Source organism: Mytilus californianus, unplaced genomic scaffold, assembly GCF_021869535.1.
Source record: "Mytilus californianus isolate M0D057914Y unplaced genomic scaffold, xbMytCali1.0.p SCAF_2, whole genome shotgun sequence".
Taxonomy (NCBI): domain Eukaryota; kingdom Metazoa; phylum Mollusca; class Bivalvia; order Mytilida; family Mytilidae; genus Mytilus; species Mytilus californianus.
This window is the reverse complement of record NW_026262668.1, coordinates 81,023,758-81,048,319: the sequence shown is the minus strand read 5'-3', so window position 1 is coordinate 81,048,319 and position 24,562 is coordinate 81,023,758. Positions and strand designations below refer to the sequence as shown.

Genomic DNA, 24,562 nt, shown 5'->3' with positions numbered 1-24,562 from the left:
ACCCTGCTACCAAGACCCTCTTTAACTTTTCCCATAACTCAAAACACATAAACATATAAATTCTAAAGCCAGAAGTATGAAGACATATTTTATAATATCTTAGTAGGTTACTCAATGCTAGGAAAAAATAAGATTGGGTTATCTTTCTTTATTTGGGTGTGCTCCTTCTTTGGAGGATAATAAACAGTACGTAGAAGATGTAAATACGATCAACAATATGGCGGCCGATTTTGTTATTTTCGTATAAAAAATGAAGGCAGTCAATGAAAAATACGTCTTAATTTGCTATTTATTTCACGGAAAACAATAAGAGCAATGTTTTTAACGAGTTGATTATGGTTTTCGACTTTCTGTCAATTACGTTTTTTCCATGAAACTACGGTAAACATTGCTAATTGTGCCCAAATTATATGAACATTTCTTCAAGTTCAAAGACAAATGCCGATTGACCGATTCTATTGGAATGAATTAATGTTGTTGATCATTAAATGACCCATCCGATAAACGGATTACCTATAACAACAGATTATGACACCTGTTGTAACCGTTGATTAGCTTGGGGTCGTAAACAAAGTCATATACTTGTCGCCACGTAAATTTTCGTAATTGGCAGATCATATCAATACGAACAAAATAATATACCAATAGATGTTCAAAAAAGGCAGGGCGCCCTGCAAACTGTAAAAAGGGCACAGGGCGGCACTCGGGGAAAGGGCGGGCGGGCCGCCCTGTGAAAACGACCTAGCTGGAACACTGCTTTTTGAAATTAGTTGAAATTTTAATGGAATATTTTGGACCACTAAAGGCAGGTTAAATTTTGATTTTCGTTGATTTTACTTTTACTGTTCCAGAGTTATGGTACTTGATTGTTGGAAAAATTCTAAATTTTGTGGTTTCCTAGTGATAAATAGAGAACCACATTTTGAAATTGATTGAAATTTTACTGGAATGTTTTGGACCTCTTAACAGCAAAATTAGTTGCTGTAGGCAAGGGTATCCTTGATCATTCTAGTTAAATATTTTTTTCAGAAAAAGATGAGTTGTTAGTGAGAAATGCTGAGTTATCACAGAAAAATTTGTCTGTTCAGAGCAGCTCAGATAGTATTATTAACCAGCTTAGATCAGAGATAAAAGACCAAGATGATCAATTAGATAATTTACAACAGTCACATGATTCATTGCAAGAGAATGTTGATTTCCATGAAAAAAAGGTGAGATTGAAGAATATTTAGTGTTAGATGTTATCAAGATAATTTAGTGATCTACCTTTAGTAAGTGTTTAAATAGAGAATATCATATGGCTTTTTCAATATCACATCTGTATCAACCTGAGACAACAATATAATCATGAGAGCTCTGCTCTAAGGATTATATTGGTTGGGGGTTGATACGGTGTGTGATATTGAAAAAGCCATATCATATACACTTTAATATATACATATACCTCACGTAGATGTTTTTTATGTGACATGACGTCATACAGATAAGGAGGTTTGAAATGACGTCATACAGATTATAGGTTTGACATGACGTCATACAGATTAGGGGTTTGATAAAGCCTTTGCAACAGTGACTGCAATAGATGACGTGACGCCATACAGATTAAAGGTGTGCTGATATCGATATCATCAGGGGTGGCTGATACAGCATGCTTGCCAATGTTTGTATTACACATACATTTATTTGTATTTACTACTAAGTATATAATAAATAGTTTTATAGCATCAGAGTCAGTTGAAAATCAATGTTAGTGGTTTTATATTAGGTTAAAAAAAATATGTTCTCCACAGAACTTTCTGGTCTTATGTATGTATCATAACAGTAACTATTATTTGATTTGCTGTGAATTATTGGTAATCATGTACACCTGATTATGATAAATATTATGTAATTCTCAAAAAATATGCACAGGTCTTCTTCATTTTAAAAGTGACAGTAGTTTCAAATTACACTTGCACAAAAAGATCAATACATTTTTTGTACTTACACAACACTGTTATCCTGAATTAAAGAAGAAATATTTTATTGGTTATAGAAAAGTATTTGAACAGAATCTACTGTTGTGACTAAATGCTGATTTTGGTTTTATTTTTAAATACATTTTATTTGACCCTGACTACCCTGATATAAAGGAAAATGAAATTATGCCCTCTGTATGTTGATGAATGAATGAAGGAACGAACGAACGAATGAACGAACGAACGAACAAAAGAAGGGAGGAACGAACGAACGAACGAATTAATTATGCCCTCTGTATGTTGATTAACAGTAACATGTTATGATTGAGATTGATGTTGTTGCATTAACATTATAAATCTGAATAATAGATAAAAGAGCTGGAAGATGGCAAAGAAGAGAATGACCAGACTTCTACACAAGTTAGTACTCTGGAGCAAACTGTCACAGATTTACAGGAACAGCTGGCAGACAAAAATAAGGTAAAATAATTCTCTTTAGAAAAAATGTTCCAGTATTTTACATCTTACCTGTGAATGGTAAAGAAAAGGGGTTAACCAATAAATGATTATATAAAGATTCAACATAATGAGTCTGGAAATTATTTTTGCATACTCAAAACTAATTTTCTATCAACCTATCTAGAATTGCAAGGTGCCAGTGCAATTATTTTTTTTGTATGCAATCTAATTGGATGTGATTTGCACTAAAAAGTTGTTTCAACAATTTTTAAATAAGTCATGTTGCTTTCATAATTAATTAAGAACTGAAAATACAGAAAAGATGGTCTGTTTTTGCTTTAATTAAAGAAAATAGGATTATAAATTTCATCTTTCTAGTGATCATTATTACCTGTTTAGTCTGTAGTAAATACACCACATCATAAGTGAAGCAACACATATTAAATCATGTATTTAGATTTAATGTGAAATGTATGTTGATGATAATAAGAATGATGATCATTTTCAGGAATTTATGTTTTTTATGGTTTTAGAAAACCAAGTCTTCAGCACTAAGTAAATTTTTTGGCATTTTGCTGTTCAGTTGAGCAGTGTCATAACAAGTGAAAGGGAGTTTTTAAAGCAATTGCTTTCATGCTATAGCGTATAGACATCTTTGTGACCCAGATCAGAGACTCTGCCCAGATCAAGCCAAAGTTTTTTTAGCAGATTCCTGGTCTGTCATTCTAAAACTCCTATGTATATTTTCTAATGCAATACATGAATTGAAACAGTTGAAAAACATATGTTCTTGTAAATGTATTTTAGTATTTAATTGGACAACCTTTTGACTGTCAAAGAACAAAGAAGTCTGAGTGAAAAAAAGTGCATTTTTATACTTGTAATTTCATTCTTGAGTATTTTAACAAAATATTGAATCATGTCAGTTGTTGATTTAATATTGAAAAAATTTACTGAATTATCTCTTATACAGTTTTATGTTGTTTAATTTGTGTTTCTTTTTGAAAGAGGTCAAGTTGCTCTTGTTCATTCATAAAATTATCGTAAAATCACTACGCACGTTATAGTAATGTAATCTTATCTCGCATTATTTGTTTTAAATTAAAAGTAGCACTGTTTACGCATTCCAATTACTCTTACCATGTTTTTAATACTTCCATGAAATAACGGGCCCTGTTATTTATTAAGGGTTTTGCTCTTGATACTGACAGACTCCACTCTGTAAACAAATGATATAATGACAGTGTCAAATGTCTTAATAACCCTAATGATTACCTGTACTATCTAAAAATAGACCATAACTGACCTTGTAATTATGTTTGGGGAACGAAACCTGTGTTAAAAACACATAACAATAAGTTTGTTTTCCTTTTTTGTCATGATTCCGTAAGATTTATCGACCATCTTATAGATGAAGTGGACCCGTCCAAACATGAGACACCAAGTTAAGAGTACAAGATATTCACAAACAATTTGGAATTTTTCTTGTTTCATAAATTGAAAAAAAAGTACGTCCATTTGGATATCAAAAACGGGAATGCATGACAAATGATGAAACAGATATCCTTGTCTTTCCAGTGGACGAGTCTACTTTGTTTTTGACAAGGATCTGGTAATGTCGACATGTTTGCAATTTTATTTCACATGTTTTCGAGCTTGAAGATCATTACTGACCATGTTTCCCGATAGTAGATAAAAAGCAACGTGGAGCTGTTTTTTTCTTTGTTCGTGAAATGATGATTTAATTTCACGTTTGTCTGTGATACCCCCTTTTTTGAAATTATATGACGATGGCACATATTGTATGTTTAAAACAACTGAGCAATAATTTTTGGGACTAAGATTTAAGAAATGATGACAAAGTAGCATTACAAAAATATTGTTAGTAAACTGAAATATATATTTATTTTTTACATGTTTATTTTTTAAAATTTTTGTACGCCCGTCAAAATTTTGACGGAACGTATTATGGTCTACAAATGTCGTCTGTCTGTCCGGCGTAAACATTTCGCACCGTAACTTGAGAACGACTTATCCAAATTTCATGAAACTTAACATAGTTGTTTCTTATGATGGTCAAACAATCTGTATACTTTTTGGTGAAAATAAGATTAAAACTTTTTGAGTTACGGGACTTAGTAATTAAAACAGGTGTGTGTTTTTTTTCACATGTCGCGCCGTATCTCAAAAACAATTTATGATTATTGCTTAAAACTTTACACACTTCTTAGTTATATTAATCATTAGATCTGTATACTTTTTGGTGATGATTCAAAATTTTATTTTTGAGTTATTGAGTATTTTGTAAAAAAAGGGGGAGGGGTTTTTCACATGTTGCGCCGTATCTCAAAAACAATTTATGATTATTGCTTAAAATTTTACACACTTCTTAGTTATATTAATCTAAAGATCTGTATACTTTTTGGTTTTGATTCGAAATTTTATTTTAGAGATATTGAGTTTTTTGTAAAAAAAAAAGGGGGGGTTTTCGCATGTCGCGCCGTATGTCAGAAACTATTTATGATTATTGCATAAAAATTCACACACAAGACGACTGGCATATCATGCGCTCATGGCGCAGCTGTTTATTCTTTTTTTCCTAACGACTGACCGGACTTTTTCATGTGAAAAATCTGTAAACCAACAAATTAAAAAAACTTGGGCCTTAGTGATGAAAGGGATAAAGCATTAATTAAACTTAAAGCAATAAAGTTAATGAAGCCTGGAAGGTGCATGGATTGTCATGTAAATTATCGCCCAGTAATATTAAACTCTCTAAAAGGGGATAATCAATTATGATTTCTTGGTGAGTTATATGTTTCCGCACTGTTAGCCTGGTAAACATGTTGTCCCCCCTGGGAAATGTAAAACATTGTAAAAATGACTTTCTGTTGGATAAGTCTGTTATTGATATAAAGTTAAAACATCCTTATTTCTCACTAGACAAGACTCCTGTCAGGTTTAAATCTTTTACATGTGGATGAAAAATAAAAGTCACAAAAACATTAACTTGACAGCAATTGCTTAAACAGCCTTTAAGGCTTTACTGCCATAGTAAAGCTGATAAATTCCCTCTTTTTTGTAAACATGGGAAAACAATATTATCTGAAAAAAAAAATCATCAATGAATGTTTTCCACACATTTTCTCTTCTTAATTGCCTTATTACTTTAACAGAGTGAAGTTTAATGGCTTTATTCAGCTTTTAAGTACAAAATGTGAAAACTTAAAATCTTTTTTTATGTATCACTAATAGACAAACAAAGTCATCTATATGAACCATTATTTTAATATGGATGCAATTTCAGATACAGTAATTATTTTAACTGCAATAAACACCAATACAATTGCTATCCATCATGTCCAAAATCAGCATAATTTGCATTTTCAGAATAAAAAAAAAAAGATTGAAAAAAAATGTTTCATGTACTCACAAAGTGACCTTTACTGCCTTCAGTTAGAAACAGTACTATAATTTGTGACTGTTGTATCATCTTGCACCATACAACTTTCTCTTACACAAGAAAGTATGACAATTCAAAAGTTATTAATACTTACTTTGCTGAAAATTTTATTTTGAAAAATGCATATGATCAAATTTTTATAAATTCTGTTTAAAGAAGGTAATTATACAATTTAAAAACAGAATAACTTTAGATGTTCATAAAAATGGAAACATAATTCTGATGATTCACAAAGAAAGGAATTGGAAAATGACACAAAATTTGAATATTAAAAAAGTGTCAGTAAACAGAAATTAAGTAAAACATTCTATCAAAATTGAAAAGAAAATAAAAGTTGCTATAATTATATACTTTCTTCAGCAAATGTCTAAAATCTTGAAATTATTTTGTTGAAAAGTAAAAATACTGTTTTTAAAGCCTTTAGAAATAGAAATAAAGGTTTTATCAATATGTATTATTGCAGTTTTAATTGGATTATGTATAAAGTAATTTGATTTAATTTTTTTGCTCATCAGGCTTTGAAAAAACAGGAACAAAGACTTAGAGATCTTCAAAAAACTTTACAGCGTGAACTTAGAGTTCAACCTCTCCCCAGTGATGAACCAGTTGTTATTGATGGTGCTTCATTTACTCCACCAATGCAGCGGAAAATTAGTGAAAGTCGGAATTCCCCATCCAGAGACAATATTGATTTTAAGGATCATAATCCTGCAACCATTAGTCATGTGATGAAGCCATTTGACACAAACAATCATTCAGACAATACTTTAGATGTTCATAAAAATCGGACACGCAATTCAGATCATTTACTGAGAAAGGACTTAGAAAATGATGTGAACTTTAAATATTTGAAACATGTGGTTTTAAAATTTATGTTAAGTAGAGAAGCCGAGGTTAGTAGTTTATTTGTTTATTTATATTATACTTAATGATCAATTAGAAAGACTTTTTAAGGCAGCAAATTGTAACAAATCTGAGGGAGCATTATGTTGTCATGGATTCATTCATTTCTTGTCTCAATACCAATGTGACAACTCTCCACCAGAGACCAAGTGACATAGAAGTTAACAACTATAAGTCTTTTACTGCCTTTAACAATGAGCAAAAGCAATCTTAATAAAGCCATGAAATGACAAATGTAAAACAATTCAAACGAGAAAACTGATAGCATGATTTATGTACAAAACAATAAATGAAAAACAAATATGATATACAGCAACAAAGGACAACCACTGAATTACAGGCACTTGACATTAATATTTGGAATACAAGTGTATGTCAACAACAACAACATGTAAATTCAGATATCTAATGTCAGTACATTGTTAAGTTATCAGATATGTTGTCAACTTTGTCAATCAACTACCTACAATTGTGCCTTATTTGTATTTTATTTTATTTTTATAATCCAGGCAGTGCATTTAATACGAGCTATATCAGTGTTACTACATTTCTCACCAGATGAACAAAAGATGTTACATGATACATTAGAATACAGAATGTCATGGTTTGGAATTCGACCAGCACTAGGCTCAGGACAGAAATCAAAATACATTCCGCCACCATTTTAATGTTGTGATTTATAAGAGAGTATATATGTCAAATGATTAATGCCATTTGATTTTCATCAGAATATTTTCTCCTGATTTGGCACCACCAGAGAAATTACACTGCATTTTGTAAGAATTACATCACAATGAGTTTATATATAGGTATAATAAAAATTCAAAGTATCTCCAAACAGAAAGTGACTGCTGGCAAATATTTCAGTGGTTCTTGAGAAAGAGATACAAATTTGAAATGTTTCTGGAATGCACAATGCTTGCAATAGCTCACATTGCGAAGCATATAACATAACATCTAGAATGTGTGCAGCTATCTCCATTGTTGCAATTTTTATGTTGTGGAAAACGAGATCCTCCTAATGGATGTTTCAGAATAGAACAATGGACCAGAATTTTGTTCCAGAACATAAATATGAGTAGCAAAGCTTTACCAATATTATATTTCAATGGATTTCCTTTGAAAATAAAGGACATGTTGTATTAATTCATGACACAAAATCCCTTCATGCACTTTTCAAAACCAAAAGCAAAGAAAAAGTGTTTTTCTTGCTGTTTTTCATCTCTAAGTTACCGTACAGTGTAAGGCCATAGGTATTCGCCACGTGTAATTTTTCACTATATATTTTATATAAATTTGTGTTTTTCAAAAAAATATTATGGAGTCATTTCTGGTTAGATTTTAATCAATTTGGTACCAATAGATGCAGAATTGTATCAAGTTTAATTGGTGTATTTTTGTTATGGGGCGTTTTCATTTTCTAAACTCAAGCATTATTTTTGTTCAGAAATTTGATATTTTACGATAACGATACATATAAAACCCTGACAATCTGTTTATTGTTATATTACTGTTCTTTTCCACCTCCTTTAGACAGTTTTATGGGTAAGGTCTCCTGACACATAAAGATGTTGCTGATTAATTTATCTCAGACATTGTGATGTCGCTGATAATGTTTGCTCACATCTCAAAGCAGTGATACGAGAATTACGGAGCAACTGAGTAGGGTGATATGGTAAAGATAAGGACGATAAATGCATTTATTTCGCAAATGAAATATTCAATTAAATCTATTTTTCTTCATATCATAAATTAAACTCCTTCAATAATTTTCTGTTATGGAAATAAAATAAAATAAAAACTTGACACTTGCTCAATTAAGGACTCATTCATTTTATCATACATATTGCCTTATCTTCAGATTTGCTTATTGTTAATGATACCAGTTAATATTGTTCATTTGTTTTTCTGAAACAAAATTTTTACAAATAACTCATTTTCTGTATGCAAGAATGATTTGAATTTTGGTCAAGAAGTTTGTAACGTATGTTATATCTTGTAAGGGATTTTCAGATATGCCTCCCTGTTTGACAATACTTTGAACTTTTATCATACCCACTGAGCATGGAATTTTAATATTATTTCCTTTACTTATCAAAGAGGTTCATTATGGTTATTTTTTCAAACTGTTTTTATATTGGTATGACGTTGGCGTCGTTGTCGTTCGGCGTCGTCGTTGTCGTCCGAAGAAACATTGGTTTTCGCACTCTAACTTTAGTTTAAGTAAATAGATCTCTTTGAAATTTTACCATAAGGTTCAATACCACAAAAGGAAGGTGGGGATTGATTTTGGGGGTTATGGTACCAACAGTTTTGGAATTAGGGGCCAAAAAGGTGCCAAAAATAAGCATTTTCTAGTTTCCAGACAATAACTGTGGAACGGTGTATGGATCTCTCTGAAATTATACTACAAGTTTCCATACCACAAAGGGTAGGTTAGGATTTGCTTTGGGGGGTTATGACTCAAATCGTTTAGGAATTAGGGGCAAAAAAGGGGGAAAAACAAGGTTGTCCTGGTTAATGGACAAATACTTTTGTACATTTTGTACAAAACATAATTTAAAGCAGTGTAAGGGAGATAAATCAAATACATCATTGAAATTATCTCCCTTACACTGCTTTTAGATTATGTATAAAGTAATGGTTAATGAACAATTAAGATAATTTAAAACAGTGTAAGGGAGGTTATCCAAATACAACGTTTTGGTTACTTCCCTTACACTGCTTTTAAATTATGTTTAAAGAAATGCATATTTATAAAGGAAGAGCAGTAAAAATATCTGCAAATGTTGCATCTTTTTTTTTTACAAAAAAATCCATATGAAAGATTTGACACTATATTTTAAATTCTATTATAAAATAGATTAAGTTAGCACTATGGTAAATTTAAATGGGTAATTATGGTTGCAAACTCCATTGGAAATTTGAATTGAGATTATGACCATATCTTGAGGGAAAGAATTTTTTGGGGGGAAAAAAGGGGGGGGGGGGGGTAAAACGAAATTGTGGGGGGTCTTTTTTTTCTCATTTCAGATTTCAGAAATTAAAAAAAATTATTCTTCAAATATTATTTTTTTTTCAAATTTCAAATATTGAAAAATTTCAAGAAGTAATCTTTAATTGCACAGTATGGCGCATTAGATTTGTAAAATCTTTGACCACATTTATTTATTTGTTATGCCGAATCTAACCGTGTATTTAGATTTTTAATTTTGGGTCCAGTTTTCAAATTGGTCTACATTAAGGTCCAAAGGGTCCAAAATTAAACTTTTTTTGATTTTAACAAAAATTGAATATATGGGGTTCTTTGATATGCTGAATCTAAACATGTATTTAGATTTTTGATTTTTGGCCCAGTTTTCAAGTTGGTCCAAATTGGGGTCCAAAATTAAACTTTGTTTGATTTCAACAAATATTGAATATATGGGGTTCTTTGATATGCTGAATCTAACCATGTATTTAGATTTTTTATTTGTGGACCCCGCTATCAAATTGGTTCATATTGAGGTCAAAAGGGTCCAAAATTAGACTTCGTTTGATTTCATCAAAAATTGAATTATTGGGGTTCTTTGATATGCCAAATCTAACCATGTATTTAGATTTTTAATTTTGGGTCCTGTTTTTTAAATTGGTCTACATTAAGGTCCAAAGGGTCCAAAATTAAACTTAGTTTGATTTTAACAAAAATTGAATTCTTGGGGTTCTTTGATATGCTGAATCTAAACATGTATTTAGATTTTAGATTTTTGGCCCAGTTTTCAAGTTGGTCCAAATTGGGGTCCAAAATTAAACTTTGTTTGATTTCAACAAAAATTGAATATATGGGGTTCTTTGATATGCTGAATCTAACCATGTATTTAGATTTTTTATTTGTGGGCCCGCTATCAAATTGGTTCATATTGAGGTCAAAAGGGTCCAAAATTAAACTTTGTTTGATTTCTTAAAAAATTGAATTATTGGGGTTCTTTGATATTCCAAATCTAACCGTGTTTTTAGATTTTTAATTTTGGGTCCCGTTTTTTAAATTGGTCTACATTAAGGTCCAAAGGGTCCAAAATTAAACTTAGTTTGATTTTAACAAAAATTGAATTCTTGGGGTTCTTTGATATGCTGAATCTAAACATGTGTTTAGATTTTTGATTATGGGCCCAGTTTTCAAGTTGGTCCAAGTTGGGGTCCAAAATTAATTTTTTTTTATTTCAACAAACATTGAATATATGGGGTTCTTTGATATGCTGAATCTATCCATGTATTAAGATTTTTTATTTGTGGGCCCCGCTATCAAATTGGTTCATATTGAGGTCAAAAGGGTCCAAAATTAAACTTAGTTTGATTTCATCAAAAATTGAATTATTGTGGTTCTTTGATATTTCAAATCTAACCGTGTATTTAGATTTTTAATTTTGGGTCCCGTTTTTTAAATTGGTCTACATTAAGGTCCAAAGGGTCCAAAATTAAACTTAGTTTGATTTTAACAAAAATTGAATTCTTGGGGTTCTTTGATATGCTGAATCTAAACATGTGTTTAGATTTTTTATTATGGGCCCAGTTTTCAAGTTGGTCCAAGTTGGGGTCCAAAATTAAACTTTGTTTGATTTCAACAAACATTGAATATATGGGGTTCTTTGATATGCTGAATCTAACCATGTATTTTGATTTTGGACATTGGACCATAATAGGTAAATTAAAAATATTCAAGTTCTTAGACCACATTCTTTCTGTGTCAGAAACCTATGCTGTGTCAAATATTTAATCACAATCCAAATTCAGAGCTGTATCAAGCTTGAATGTTGTGTCCATACTTGCCCCAACTGTTCAGGGTTCGACCTCTGTGGTCGTATCAAGCTGCGCCCAGCGAAGCATTTTATTAATTCATTTGACAAAAAAAAAGAAATGTTTTTATTAAGATTCTCTATGAAATTTCTAATATCTTCTGATTAATGTGTACTATGTCATCACTTTATGAATTAATACACTTTTGATGTTGAAGCAAGCCATCCTGTTTATTTGGTTTTGTATAAATTTTGGTAGCTAACTGCAAACTTTAATGTTGAAGTATTATGCTTGCTGTAGAAAAAGAGGCTTGTCTTGTTTGATAAAATCTTTGGGTCTGCACAGGTCAAAATGAGGAATAACATGGCATCCCCAGTGACTTCATTCCAAGCATTTTATTTTCATGGTTTGAGAATAGAAAATATCTTTTCATCAATTCAGGTGCAAACCAATGAAATTTATATGATTTGTCAAATGATGAATATTTTGAGTGACAATGATAACAAAAGGTTTTACTATGTTTTTAGTTGCAATAAATTATTTAAGATATTAAGTACAAAATACATATGCACAATACATACAGTTGGTTGATGATACATTATTTGTTTCTGTTGGCTAATAAATATGATTTCCTATCATATGAAAGCATAATACCTTTGTTATGGATATTTGTCCCATTTGCAATCGTACCAGATCTCCTTATTTTGATATTAATGAATGAAGTTTTTTATGCCCCCGCCGAAGAGGAAGGGGCATTAAGTTTTACCCTTGTCCGTCTGTCCGTACATATGTCCCAAAATTGGTTTCCCTTCTTTAACTTAAGTTTGCCTCAACCAAATGTTATCAAACTTATACACAATGCTTATTACAACAATACACAGATCAAGTTTGAATTTTGGTGGCGTCACTTTAACCGTTCTAGAGTTATGCCCCTTTACAAATGAAAAAATTGCTAAATTTTTCATTTTTTTTCTAAAAATATCAATGATGTCATTGTTCAAGTAATTTTTAAAATTGGAGTTATCTTCCTTTGTCCATGATTATAGTTGAATCAACTACAACTAATGCTTAATACAATGCAATTTTTAATTTTGCCTTCCACTGATAAAACACAGATCAAGTTGAATTAGGGTAGTGTCACTTTAACCATTATTGAGTTATGCCCCTTTATAAATCTAAAAATTGCAAAATTTTTAGTTTCCATTCTGTTACTGCCCCAACCAAACATGAAACCTATACACAATACTTATTTACAAAACTAAGATCAAGTACAAATTTGGGTAGCGTCACTTTTATTGTTCTTGAGTTATGTCCCTATATAATGTTGTATGCAAGCGGGGGCATCATCTGTGTCCATGGGGACACATTCTCCATTTTTTGCACAAGGATTTTTGTCTGGTCTGTGTTGAAAGTCACAGAATGCTAGACATAGGCATTCTAATCCAGTAGCAATGACATTAAAATTTCTTATAAAGCTTAATATTTCAAAAGGTAGAGAACCTGAATGCTTCACACCTTGTATACAGATGCCTCAAGTAATGAAGTTTCTGTTTGTCATATGTTCATTGTCCTTGACTTCATGTTCATGGTTGAGCAACTGCATAGTGTTTATGTCAAGTGAATTTCTTACTTGAGTAAAAAGGATAACTTTACTATATTTGGTAAATGGGATTCTTGCATGGTCTACTTGTCCATCAAATATGTAAAAATAAGGAGATGTGGTATGATTGCCAATGAGACAACTATCCACCGAGTTCAAATTAAGTGGATATAAGTAATTAAAGGCAACAGTACGGCCTTGTGGTTCCCCTGATCTTGACCTCAATTCATGGATCAGTGATCAAGGTTAAAATTTCCTGATCAAGTCAATATCTCAGAAACTATTAGACATATGTCAACTATGGTGTATAGATTGATTAGGAAGAGTTTATGCCTGTTTTGCAGGTTTCATCTGGGTTTGACTTCTTCTACATCGTTCATTGTTTATTGTTACAATTTTGTGGATTAAGTCCATTCCTCAAATACCCTAAGCAATACATCATCAATATTTGGAGTATGCATGTCTGTCTGGTAGGTTTCATCTAACTCTGTGGTTCCATGGTTCATTGGTCAGTGTTAAGTTTTCATGGTAAGTCAGGATTCTCAGAAACTTTTAGCATTAGGTGTACGAAATGATTGTATGGTGTACATGTTTGTCTTCAGACCTTGACCTCATTTTTATGGTTCATTGCACAATGTTAAGTTTTCTTTGTTGGGTCTGTTTCTTGGATATTATTAGCTATAGGTTAACTATATATGTTTTAATGGATGATTGTATGGTGTACATGTCTGTCTAGCAGAGTTCATCTGACCTTCACCTCATTTTCATGGTTCATTGGTCAACATTTAATCTTTTGTCTACATCTGTTTCTCAGATACTATCAGCAAAAAGTTAACTATTTTTGGTAAATAAAATGTGAGGTGTACATATCTGTCTGGCTGGTTTTCTTCTGACCTTGACCTCATTTACATGGATCACTGATAAGCTTATGTGATAGTTATAGTATGAACTTTTGACTAAAAAGACTTTCACAATAAATTAAAGGGGTCTTTGTGGCCAAGTGGTCTAAGTATTTGATCAAAAGTAATCACTAGCCTGTTAACACTGAGGTGAAACATTTCAGTGTGTGCACTCTTTAATATTTTTGAACATAAACCTGCTAAACCCTTTCTGAGATGGTCATTGATTTACATTTAATACTTTAGTATTGATGTTGACAATTGTATCATAAAATTTATAGTGCATGACTATAAAGTCAGTTTTATCTCAAAATTTTGTCTTTAACTGACTTTTAAGAATTTTATTTACATGTATTTGACAAGTACATATTCCTAAAGTGAACACCAATGGCATCTAACAGTACAGAATAGAGCAACAAGAATAATAATCTAGTCTTTAATTATAGTTGATATAAAACATGCTGTTTTGGTTATGAATGTATGTACACATATACTCTCAATAATAACAATGGCTGTGAATCTTTTACCATATATTGTTATTGCTTATTTACATAAATGTATGAATATCATGTGTTTTGATTATTGAATATACAAGATAAAAATAAGAAGAAGTGGTATGATTGCCAATGAGACTTTTAACTTTTCGTCAGAGACCAAATGGTAGGTCTTGGTATGACCTTCAACAATGAGCAAAACCCATACTGCTGTATGACTGTTCAAGAGGCAGTTCAAAGGAATATATCTGCCAAGTTTGATTTCAATTGGGTACCAAGTTCTTAAGAAATTTTGACAAACTTTTTTCTGCCCTTTTAAGCTGTATTGGTTTTTATAACCTTCTGGAAAATTTTCCTAATCTTCATTGTTCGTAAGGAGAAGTTGATGGGGAAGTTTGATGTTGAATTGCCACAAAGTACAGTAAATTGATTTTTGTTTGCTTGATGTTGAAATCCAAGATGTCAATTATTTATAGGATGATAAAAACAACAAAGGCTGCAGTTCAAATAGTGAACAACATTTTTAAATTTGTGTTTGAAGCTCAGTATTTTTTACATCTGGACAAGTCTGTTCATATTCTGTCATAATAAAATCTTTGGTCAAATCAGTTATTGTCAGGTGAACTTTACTATTTACTATTGGGACATTTTAGGAATATCAATTGATTGCCGGTATCATTGCCAGAAACAAATAGATTTGCATGGTATATGATTTATAGGAGATATGTAGGGTATACCTCAATATGAAAGCAACAGTACTTATTCAATTATCTACTTCATGTTTACCACATACATGTATGTTCTTGACCTTGATGCACATAGAAGAATTTTTCTCAGCCAAGAGAAAGCTTCTCCATTTTAGGTATCACTTCATATTATTAGGTTGCCACTGGACATTAAGCAAGCAACACTCAATCATTCAATCATATTGTTAAGCTATACAGTGTGACACATTTTAAGATCTTCATGTTCTTTATATTGATGCACATAAAAATATTAGAAAGTGTTGTGGCATGTTTCTCAGCTAATGTCAAATTTCATATTGTTAAGTTATACAGTGGGACACATTTTAAGATCTGTCACTTTATCTACTTCCTTTTTGCCAGATACCTTAAAAATCCATGGTCTGTCTCCAATGGAAGTATAGGGATAAATTTCTAAAACTACATTGTTTGAAGTGAAATGTTCTATATCAATAAAAAGGGATGCTTTATTTATCTAAGTTGCTTGTCTATTAAAAAAGAACAATCGAAAAGAGTTACTCTTCATGTATGTAAATTTTTATCACTATTACCAAATCGGAGATACATCATTACAAGATTCACACAACGATATATTATAAATGCTAAATGGAATATAAAAACACTCATTATCTTACTTAACATGCCATGGTGAGTACCACATTTACAGAAGATTCCATGCAGGATAGTATGATCACCTTTCTACACATACCATGGTGAGTACCACATTTACAGAGGATTCAATGCAGGATATGATCACCTTAGATAATATTCCATGGTGAGTTCCACATTTGCAGTAAAGTCAACACAGGAAATGATCACCTATACCATGGTGAGAACAACATTTGCAGTGAATTCAATGCAGGATATGATCACCCTACTCAATATACCATGGTGAGTACCAAATTTGCAGTGAATTCAATGCAAGATAGTATGATCAACTAACTAAATATACCATGGTGAGTATCACATATTCAGAGGATTCAATGCAGGATATGATTACCTTACTTAATATACCATGTTAAGAATCACATATTCAGAAAGTTCAGATCACCTTACTGAATATACCATGTACACATACACAGAGGATTCAATACAGAATATGATCACCTTACTTAATGTACAATGTTAAGAACCACGTAAACAGGATTTAATGTAGGATAGCATGATCAACTTACATGAGAGATCAGTCATGTGCTCCCTATAATAAATAAAAGACAAAAATCTTGTAAAGCAATAAATTTATTCTGAAAAGTGTTTAAATTAATATATGTTAAATGATCATGTAACATCATGTTACATTAATATGAAATTTTCAACAACTAATAATTTAAATACTTAAAATACTTTTAATTGAGTACTAGTAATCTCCATTTAGGACTTAATTATTTTCATGAAAAATTGCATTGATCCAAGGACTTTTTCTTAAGGTTATATACACCTTAGTATATGGATGTAAATAAAAATGTAAAAATACACATCCAAAATGAGTCCATGACTAAAAAATACTCACAATACACATGATTGAGGTAAATAAATATAACAAGTAATTATGTGTCCATAGGACACCATGCCCTGCCCATACTATCCAATTCCATTTTCAGTGAACAGTAAAAACTAGGTCAAAACTAAAATTTGGCTTATATTTTTAATAGTTCATATCATAATGAACATATGAACATGCTCAAGTGAACATGTGTACATGTACTATGTTTTAAGTTGAGATAAACCAATACTTTAACCTGATACTATTGTAGGTGGGACATAACAATGAACAATATTAAGTAAATATAAAATTTATGCAAAATGAGATGTTTAAAAAAAGTTCCTTAAAAAAGAGATACATGTTGAACACTAGTCACATTGCATAAAAGAGATTAGAGGTATATATGTATGCATGATTTACTGTGATCATACATCATCCATCTGATCTATTGACTTCCATTAGATCAACATGCTTTACATCTATGTATACTAGGTCATCTATCTTCAAGATACAAGAAACAACAGATAAATTTCATGGATGTATTGATCAACACATTCAAGGTGACATGTAATTGATTGATTTTGGGATTTAATTTAACTTTCAGCACTATTGGCTATAATGTGGCAACCAGTTTTAATTGGTGGCAGAGGCCTAAGTTCCCAAAGAGAACCACTGATCTTTGTCAGGAAAACTGACAATCATAGTCAATTAAGATTGAAGTCAAATACACCTGCCATCTGGGGAATTTGAACTCACAACTTCAGTGTTGACAGGCTATTGATACTGTAGATTAACTACTATGACCATTTGGCCACCGAGGCCCCATTAATGATCGATATATAAATGTTATCTATTCCAAAGATTATGAATATAAATAATATTGTCTTGTAAAGTTTGTTAAGTATATATTTTGATTATAAAATACATACACTGCTCAATCTATACCAATACATTATTATAGTATTTAAACATTGCTTTAGTAATTACCTGAATTAAACCCACTGATTGATTGTTGGTATTTATAAAAATCATTTGGTTTGATTCTCTGTTGAACTGTAACATAATGATAAATGCAGTTTTCTGTTTAACTGTAAAATAATGATCAACACAATTATCTAAAACATTATATAAATTTCCTAATTGTATAAATTTAGAAATTCCAACCACCAACATTAACAAGTTTTATCAGTCAGTTATTTGGATTTATAAAATATGCAACAATTTTCATGCTATCTTTAACAAATCATCACTCATGTTACCTCTTTGACTCATTAGTTTTTTTTTCGCTTGGTATCTGCTGTCTTTTTTTAAGTAACATCAGGAACTACTATAAGAAGTTTTTTTTAGTGTTATTGGCCAAGAATATCTTCTGTTGTTTTTTAAGTACCAAATATCTAATAAATACAATTGTCTGGCTTGTCCAAAATAGTCCATATAGCTGTTTGCTGAAGAAAATTGCTGAACAAATCTACTGACAAAAATGGCCAATATCAAAAATACAGAAATGATAAAAATAATACTGTTGGACAAAGGCAAATTGATAAAAAGCTTTTGAAATAAAAAGGGAACAGGTTTTCTTCATGATTGCTTTGTAAACTTATAATTCATCTGAGGTATAAACAATTGAGGTATAAAAATTACAAATATTATGTACAATGATGACTAACTGAGGATGTATTCCGTGCATTGAATAACAAGTCACTGTCAAAGAAAATGTTTTTGATGCACAAAATTGTTAGTACCGGTAATGTCAAGGTTTTAAGCTGACACGTTATTTTGATCGATTATTGTGTCAATATGAAACTGCAGTATCATGATGTGCTGAAAAATTTGCATAGCATGTATGAATCAAATATATTTAATTGAGAACTATACTTTCTGTGGATTATGTTCTTCTCAATTACGGAACAGTTATTAATTATACTGTAAATATATTTTGCATGCATTTATTATTGCAATTTTGAAAAATGGACAAAAATGTGTGATTGATTTTTGTGATTTTAATAAATGCTGCAAACAAATAATGCTATCATAATTTAATATAATGTAGCTTTTATGTTTAGTTGACCAATCCTGTTGCAATTTCTGCAAAAATAAAAACTTTATAATTTTTTTTCATTTACAGCAGTCACAAGAAAACAATGAGGTAACGGGCATTAATTAGTACTAGTAGGTGCATTTATTCATGGGAAGGTAAAACATGGCTTTTAAAACTATATGAAATAAAATTATGAAAAGAAAAGTAGGGGTTAGTGGACAAAATTATTTAATGGCAAAACATTGATAAAACCAGAGGATTCCGAAAATCTGGCAAAAATTCAAAAACAAGAGGAGCGAACATCCTTAAAGAATCTTTTAACATTCTTGTTTAAATCATTCACATGCAGACTTCATGTTCTTGATAATCTTCAAAAAATGCTTTCTTTTTGTTTAAAAAGTCATCAAAAATATTTATATTTTCCATGTCAAGAAACTACGAACAGTGAAGGTTACCTAGACATTACAAATATAAGCCAAAGAAATGACAAGTAGATGACAAATGTCACATGAGGATCATATATCAATGATTACTTTTGCTGTTTATATAGTTTCTATCTATAAAAGTATTCATGATATTATTTCTCACAAATTTCTTAGCAATGGTCTGTGACAGGTTTTTTTTCCCCCTTCATTTTATGTTGTATGGCAGTCTTGTTCTTTGTTTGACAGGAACATTTAGACAAATTTTGAAATAGATACCGTAAACCATTATGACCAAGTTTGGCTCTGATATGCACAGTCATTTCAGAAGAGGAGATTTAAAACAAAGTTAACACACTGTCAGACAATGGATGGTGGACAAGTGATAATAAGTGATTCCGATAGGTCACAGATGACTTAAAATGAAAACATTCATTATTTTTATAGCACAATTAATACTGTTCAAACTAAATAAATAACAGATTAATAATTGTATTATAAAAATGAGTTATTTGTGATTAAAATAGCATAAGACAAGAATCTGTGTCCATGGACACCATGCCGCCCTTAGACTATATTTCTATGTTTAGTGAACAATGAAATTGAGGTCAATACCCTAATTTGGCATGTAGTTTGAACAGTTCACTTCATAATGAATATGTGTAGTGTGTTTCAAGTTGATGTGACCACAACTTGACAGTAAACAACCTTAACCAAAAACTTAAACCTGAGAATGGCATGATTTCACAATATAATATTTCCATGTTCAGTGAATCATGAAATCTAGGTCAAAACCATAATTTGGCATACAATTTTAAAAGTTCACATCATAATGAACATGTGTACTAAGATTTTTGTTGATGTGACCACAACTTGGTGGTAAACTACCTTAACCAAAAACTTTAACATGATACATGATGTACGAACAGACAAAATAATGATAGATGGACAGATGGACAGACCAGAAAACACAATGCCCCTCTACTATCCTAAGCAGGGCATATTTTTCTATACCAGATGAATAAGATAGACATATAACTGTTATTGCCAAAAATCCAAATAATTGCCAAATGGCACATAATAACTTCTATGATTAAATGATATGTTAAATAATTAATGTATAATAAGTATATCATAAATGTAAAAATCAATAAATTACTTATCATATCATATCATAAATTACAAATGTATTACAAATGTATTATCATAAATATAAACAAATTTTGATTAAAACATAATATATTTTCTTAAAATTATGCAATAGTAAGAGATAATTACTGCAAGGGAAATAATCCTTGCCAACATAAAATGGACAATTTCAAAGCTCACACCGCACATTGAAATTTCGTTCGTATATTATGCACACCAAAAAATGTATATCAATATAAATCTTAAATTATAAAATCTCTATCTTCACTCATAATATAATGAAATAACATATAATTCATATAAAAGCTTTACATTATTTAAATCTTAAAATCTAAGCATGTTTGTAAATATATAATTTTTAAAGCTTGTGATATAACTTAAAATAATAGACAGGATGATCTTAAATTTGCTATTCAGTAGCGTGATACACAACCTTAATCAACATTCATGGATAATTGTGCATCCAATGATTCATAAAAATTAGGATTCGTGTATAAGTATTACAGATAGCATGATTCAAAGTCCATGGTACCATGGTACTATAGATTTAATCATTTTTATGTCAAAGAGCTGACCAAAACAATAGAAGTTCATGTTTAACTTGCAGACACATATCCTACACAAACATCGTGTGAAGTAATGACGTAGCAAAATTAGATTAGAATTGAATGTGCACTGTGACGTCATAGACCGTGTGCAAAGATAATTAACTGCCCAATAGAGTGAGATGACAAGTTCTTAATAAACTCCAATTATAATAAATATAATTTTAATATAATATGGAATTGACACTAAAATGCTTGTAAAACGTATGGCACATTTAGGCAAAGTATATAAAATGAAAGACAACCACACCCATTAATATTACAGCTAAAACATTGGATGTAATCTTCCACCTTCTGTTTTCTTTTATTGACACCATATCTTGTCGAACAACACCATGACTAGCTAAAGATCTTCTGCTCATTTCATCCATCCCACATAACCAATAGGCTATTCTCTTGAATACGCTGATATGTTCTGGAAAAAACATTTAAAAAACATAGATATCAGTAGTATTACATTTATATTCTGCAAAAAGTACTTATAGCCATAAGTAATACGATAGGTACCATTTGTGCAACATGATCTGCTTCCCTTTGAGCTACTGAGACCTCTGGTGGCAGCCATTTTAAACTTCTTATCAGCACTAAAGAAACATTGCTAGTTAATAACCTTCACGGGAACAATAGACTATTTTTATATAACCGACTTGACTCTGGATTATATAATTTTTCGACATGTTACCTTCTATGTGGTAGGACGTCCTGGTACTCAGTCAAGTAAGAGCAACCAAAAGAAGTTAAATAAAACATATTATCAGTGCAATTCAGGGCTTCCAAAATTATTTTTAGCCAGCCGGACATTTTATATATTATCCCGATTTTAATCCCTTAAGACTAAATAAACAAAAGGCAATTATGGTAATCAGTTGCCGAGTTGGCCATCCCAATGATTGACATTAAAAAAAAACGATATTGAACTTTCTTTGATTCAAATTCGAAGTTCTGACATAAACTGTTAAATTGGCAGTGCATCATTCGAAGTGTGCAACATCAGCGTACTTATATCTGCCTTAGACTCTTTATTTGTGCAAAAACTTTACTTTCGTTTTTAAGGAAATATAATACCAGATGTTATCTTGACAATGGTAAAACATGGACCAGAGACGGATACGTAAACTCCGTGTACGTTTGCTCAGCATGAATGAGTGTAAGTAGATCTTTCTACGTTATTTTTTCAAGAAAATATTCGAAATAAACGCGAGATAAAGGTATCAATGACAATTTAAGCATTTTTTTTTGAAGAAATTAGGATGCATAATTAAATTTCACACCTGCGCACATGCGCACACATGTACTAGTTCAAACAGAGACATGTCTCTGGTTCAAACAACGTGGTTATGATGATTTTTCATTTTCACCTTTTTAATTTTTTCATCAAATCATATTTGTAAACGTATTTCTGATAATTTAAATCTTTTTGACTAAATTAATTAGATGCAAACCGCTGAAATGTAAGAAAATAACTTTGAATAGACCGATCAATGTCCGGTTCAAAATAGTTTACCTGTCACCTGAACAGGTAAATTTCAGCTGTGCGACAACTAATTAGTCTTGATTAAAATGAGAAGGTATTAAAGTAGGGGTTGTTTCGATAGTACTTGATAGCCAGTCAAGGTCGTTAAAAACTCCCATTTGTTGTTGTAGTACTTAATGATCTTGTCACTTTTATGACCGAAAATGTGTGGCTGTTAAAGGCAAAAGGTTGGGTCAAAAAGATCACAAATTATGTTAAGATGACCGTCTCTTAAGAAAGCCTTGAAACCTAAAAAGTAGATGACCCTTTCATGCTTTGCCCAGCCGGACTTTTACCGGACATTATACAAATGTTCGGAATATATGACTGTTTTGGAAGCCTTGTTGCAATTTAGGGGAAAAGTTTGCTGTTTTCCGATGATTTTGTTGTCTATTGAAAACATGAAACAGTAAACTTTTCCCCAAAAATGTACCGATTGTAAGCTAGATTTTACAAATCTAAGTTGCTCTTACTTGACCGAGTACCAGGATGTCCTTCCACAGATAAGGTAACCTGTCGAAAAAATATATACTCCGGAGTCAAAAGTCAGTAATATGAAAATATAGTCTATTCTGTCATGTTTGGTATCCATAGATTCACCTGTTTTTGAGAAGAAGTTACCCAAAGTTTAGCCAATCAGAAATTAGGAAAGGCCATGGCAGCCATGTTTGTGAACCAATAAGCACCAAAATAGGAATACTCAGAAATAACCTTAATTGGAACATCACTGCTAAATTAATTTCATTCCGTTCAGTGATTCACAAGAAAAATATCAAAATGTGAAAGATAACAGACAGAAACCTGGGAGGACAAATGCCAACTGATGGCAAAAGCTGAAATGGCCTTCAGCCATGGCAAGTAAACAATAAATTTTATATAAATATTTAAATTTGCCCAAATAGACTCAATAAATATAAAAGAACAAGAGTTCCAATGTCCCCCGCGCTGCACATATTGTATATTTCCAAGTGGCATAACTCTTTTAAAAAAAAGTCGATCGTCCACCATTATAGAATTTGTCCAAGATATTGCTGATATTAACCTATAGTATAAGTTTTATAAAATTCTGACAAGAATTGTACCTGTGAGAGTGCTAACAAGGCCATTTTCCATAAATTTATTATTTCCAAGGGGCATAACTCCTTTAAAAAAAAGTCGATCGTCCACCATTTTAGAACTTGTCCAAGATATTGCTGATATTAACCTATAGTATAATTTTTATAAAAATCTGGCAAGAATTGTACCCGTGAGAGCGCTAACAAGAAAGGAAGGTCGGACGCCCTGTATTTCCATGTCCCCCTTAACGCCTTACGCGGGGGACAATAAGAAGGTCCTTGTGAAATATTGCCTTATTTGGAGGTCTTCTGCTTCAAATGGTAATAAATGTAATCAATATTGTAAACTGCAATATCTCTATAATTACCATTGTATGTGACTTCATTATGTTTATCCTCTAACACCACTTCCACTGGACTGACAATATTTTGTTCATTCAATGCCTCTTTTTCTTTCATATCAATACTGCTGTTATCAGTTATATCTTCTTTTGTTTCCTCGTTTCCTATAGCGTCTTTCTCTTTAAAAACATCCATTTCAGCAGAACCATTATTTTCATTTTCAACAGAGGATTCCTGTTCATCATTCATTACCTTATCAATGTCAAGTCTTGGACGTTTACTGTGTCGAGTCTTCCAGGTCAAACGTTCTAGCTAAAATTAAACAGATAAATAAGAGAAATAAACTGACCAGATTAATGCCGCAAATATCAAATATTATTTAAATTGAAAAAAACAAATATTACTTAAGTTGTTTTTCTTATCAACTTGTTATCACAGCAGAGAACCTATCAGAAAACAGTTTTACTTTATTTTTTGTGTAAAAAATTGACTTTCTTGAAGGCAAAGAAAATAATTATTGCTTTGTGTTAACACAGTACAATAAAATTACCAGTGTTGATAAAATTTGTTATACAAGCTATAACAATTTTTCTAACTCTCAGTCAGTAACTGTTCTACTAAGTCTTCCTTTTTGATGTAATAATAAGGCTTGATCTAAAAGAA

At 31.2% G+C, this 24,562-nt stretch overlaps 2 protein-coding genes across 2 annotated transcripts in view; one reads left to right on the top strand and one right to left on the bottom strand.

Moving 5' to 3' along the window:
- Window positions 1-8,600, top strand: part of LOC127728283 (golgin subfamily A member 1-like) — a 57,610-nt gene extending 49,010 nt beyond the window's left edge. Inside the window, exons 19-22 of the mRNA XM_052235593.1 lie at window positions 1,030-1,211; window positions 2,328-2,438; window positions 6,396-6,773; window positions 7,293-8,600. Of these exons, the coding sequence (XP_052091553.1) occupies window positions 1,030-1,211; window positions 2,328-2,438; window positions 6,396-6,773; window positions 7,293-7,451 (830 nt within the window). The 3' untranslated portion in view covers window positions 7,452-8,600. The remainder of the gene's footprint in view (window positions 1-1,029; window positions 1,212-2,327; window positions 2,439-6,395; window positions 6,774-7,292) is intronic.
- A 9,747-nt stretch (window positions 8,601-18,347) lies between these two features.
- LOC127728292 (sodium/glucose cotransporter 4-like) overlaps window positions 18,348-24,562 on the bottom strand; it is a 60,900-nt gene continuing 54,685 nt past the window's right edge. Inside the window, exons 14-15 of the mRNA XM_052235624.1 lie at window positions 23,926-24,211; window positions 18,348-21,404 (exon numbers count right to left, since the gene is read on the bottom strand). Of these exons, the coding sequence (XP_052091584.1) occupies window positions 21,205-21,404; window positions 23,926-24,211 (486 nt within the window). The 3' untranslated portion in view covers window positions 18,348-21,204. The remainder of the gene's footprint in view (window positions 21,405-23,925; window positions 24,212-24,562) is intronic.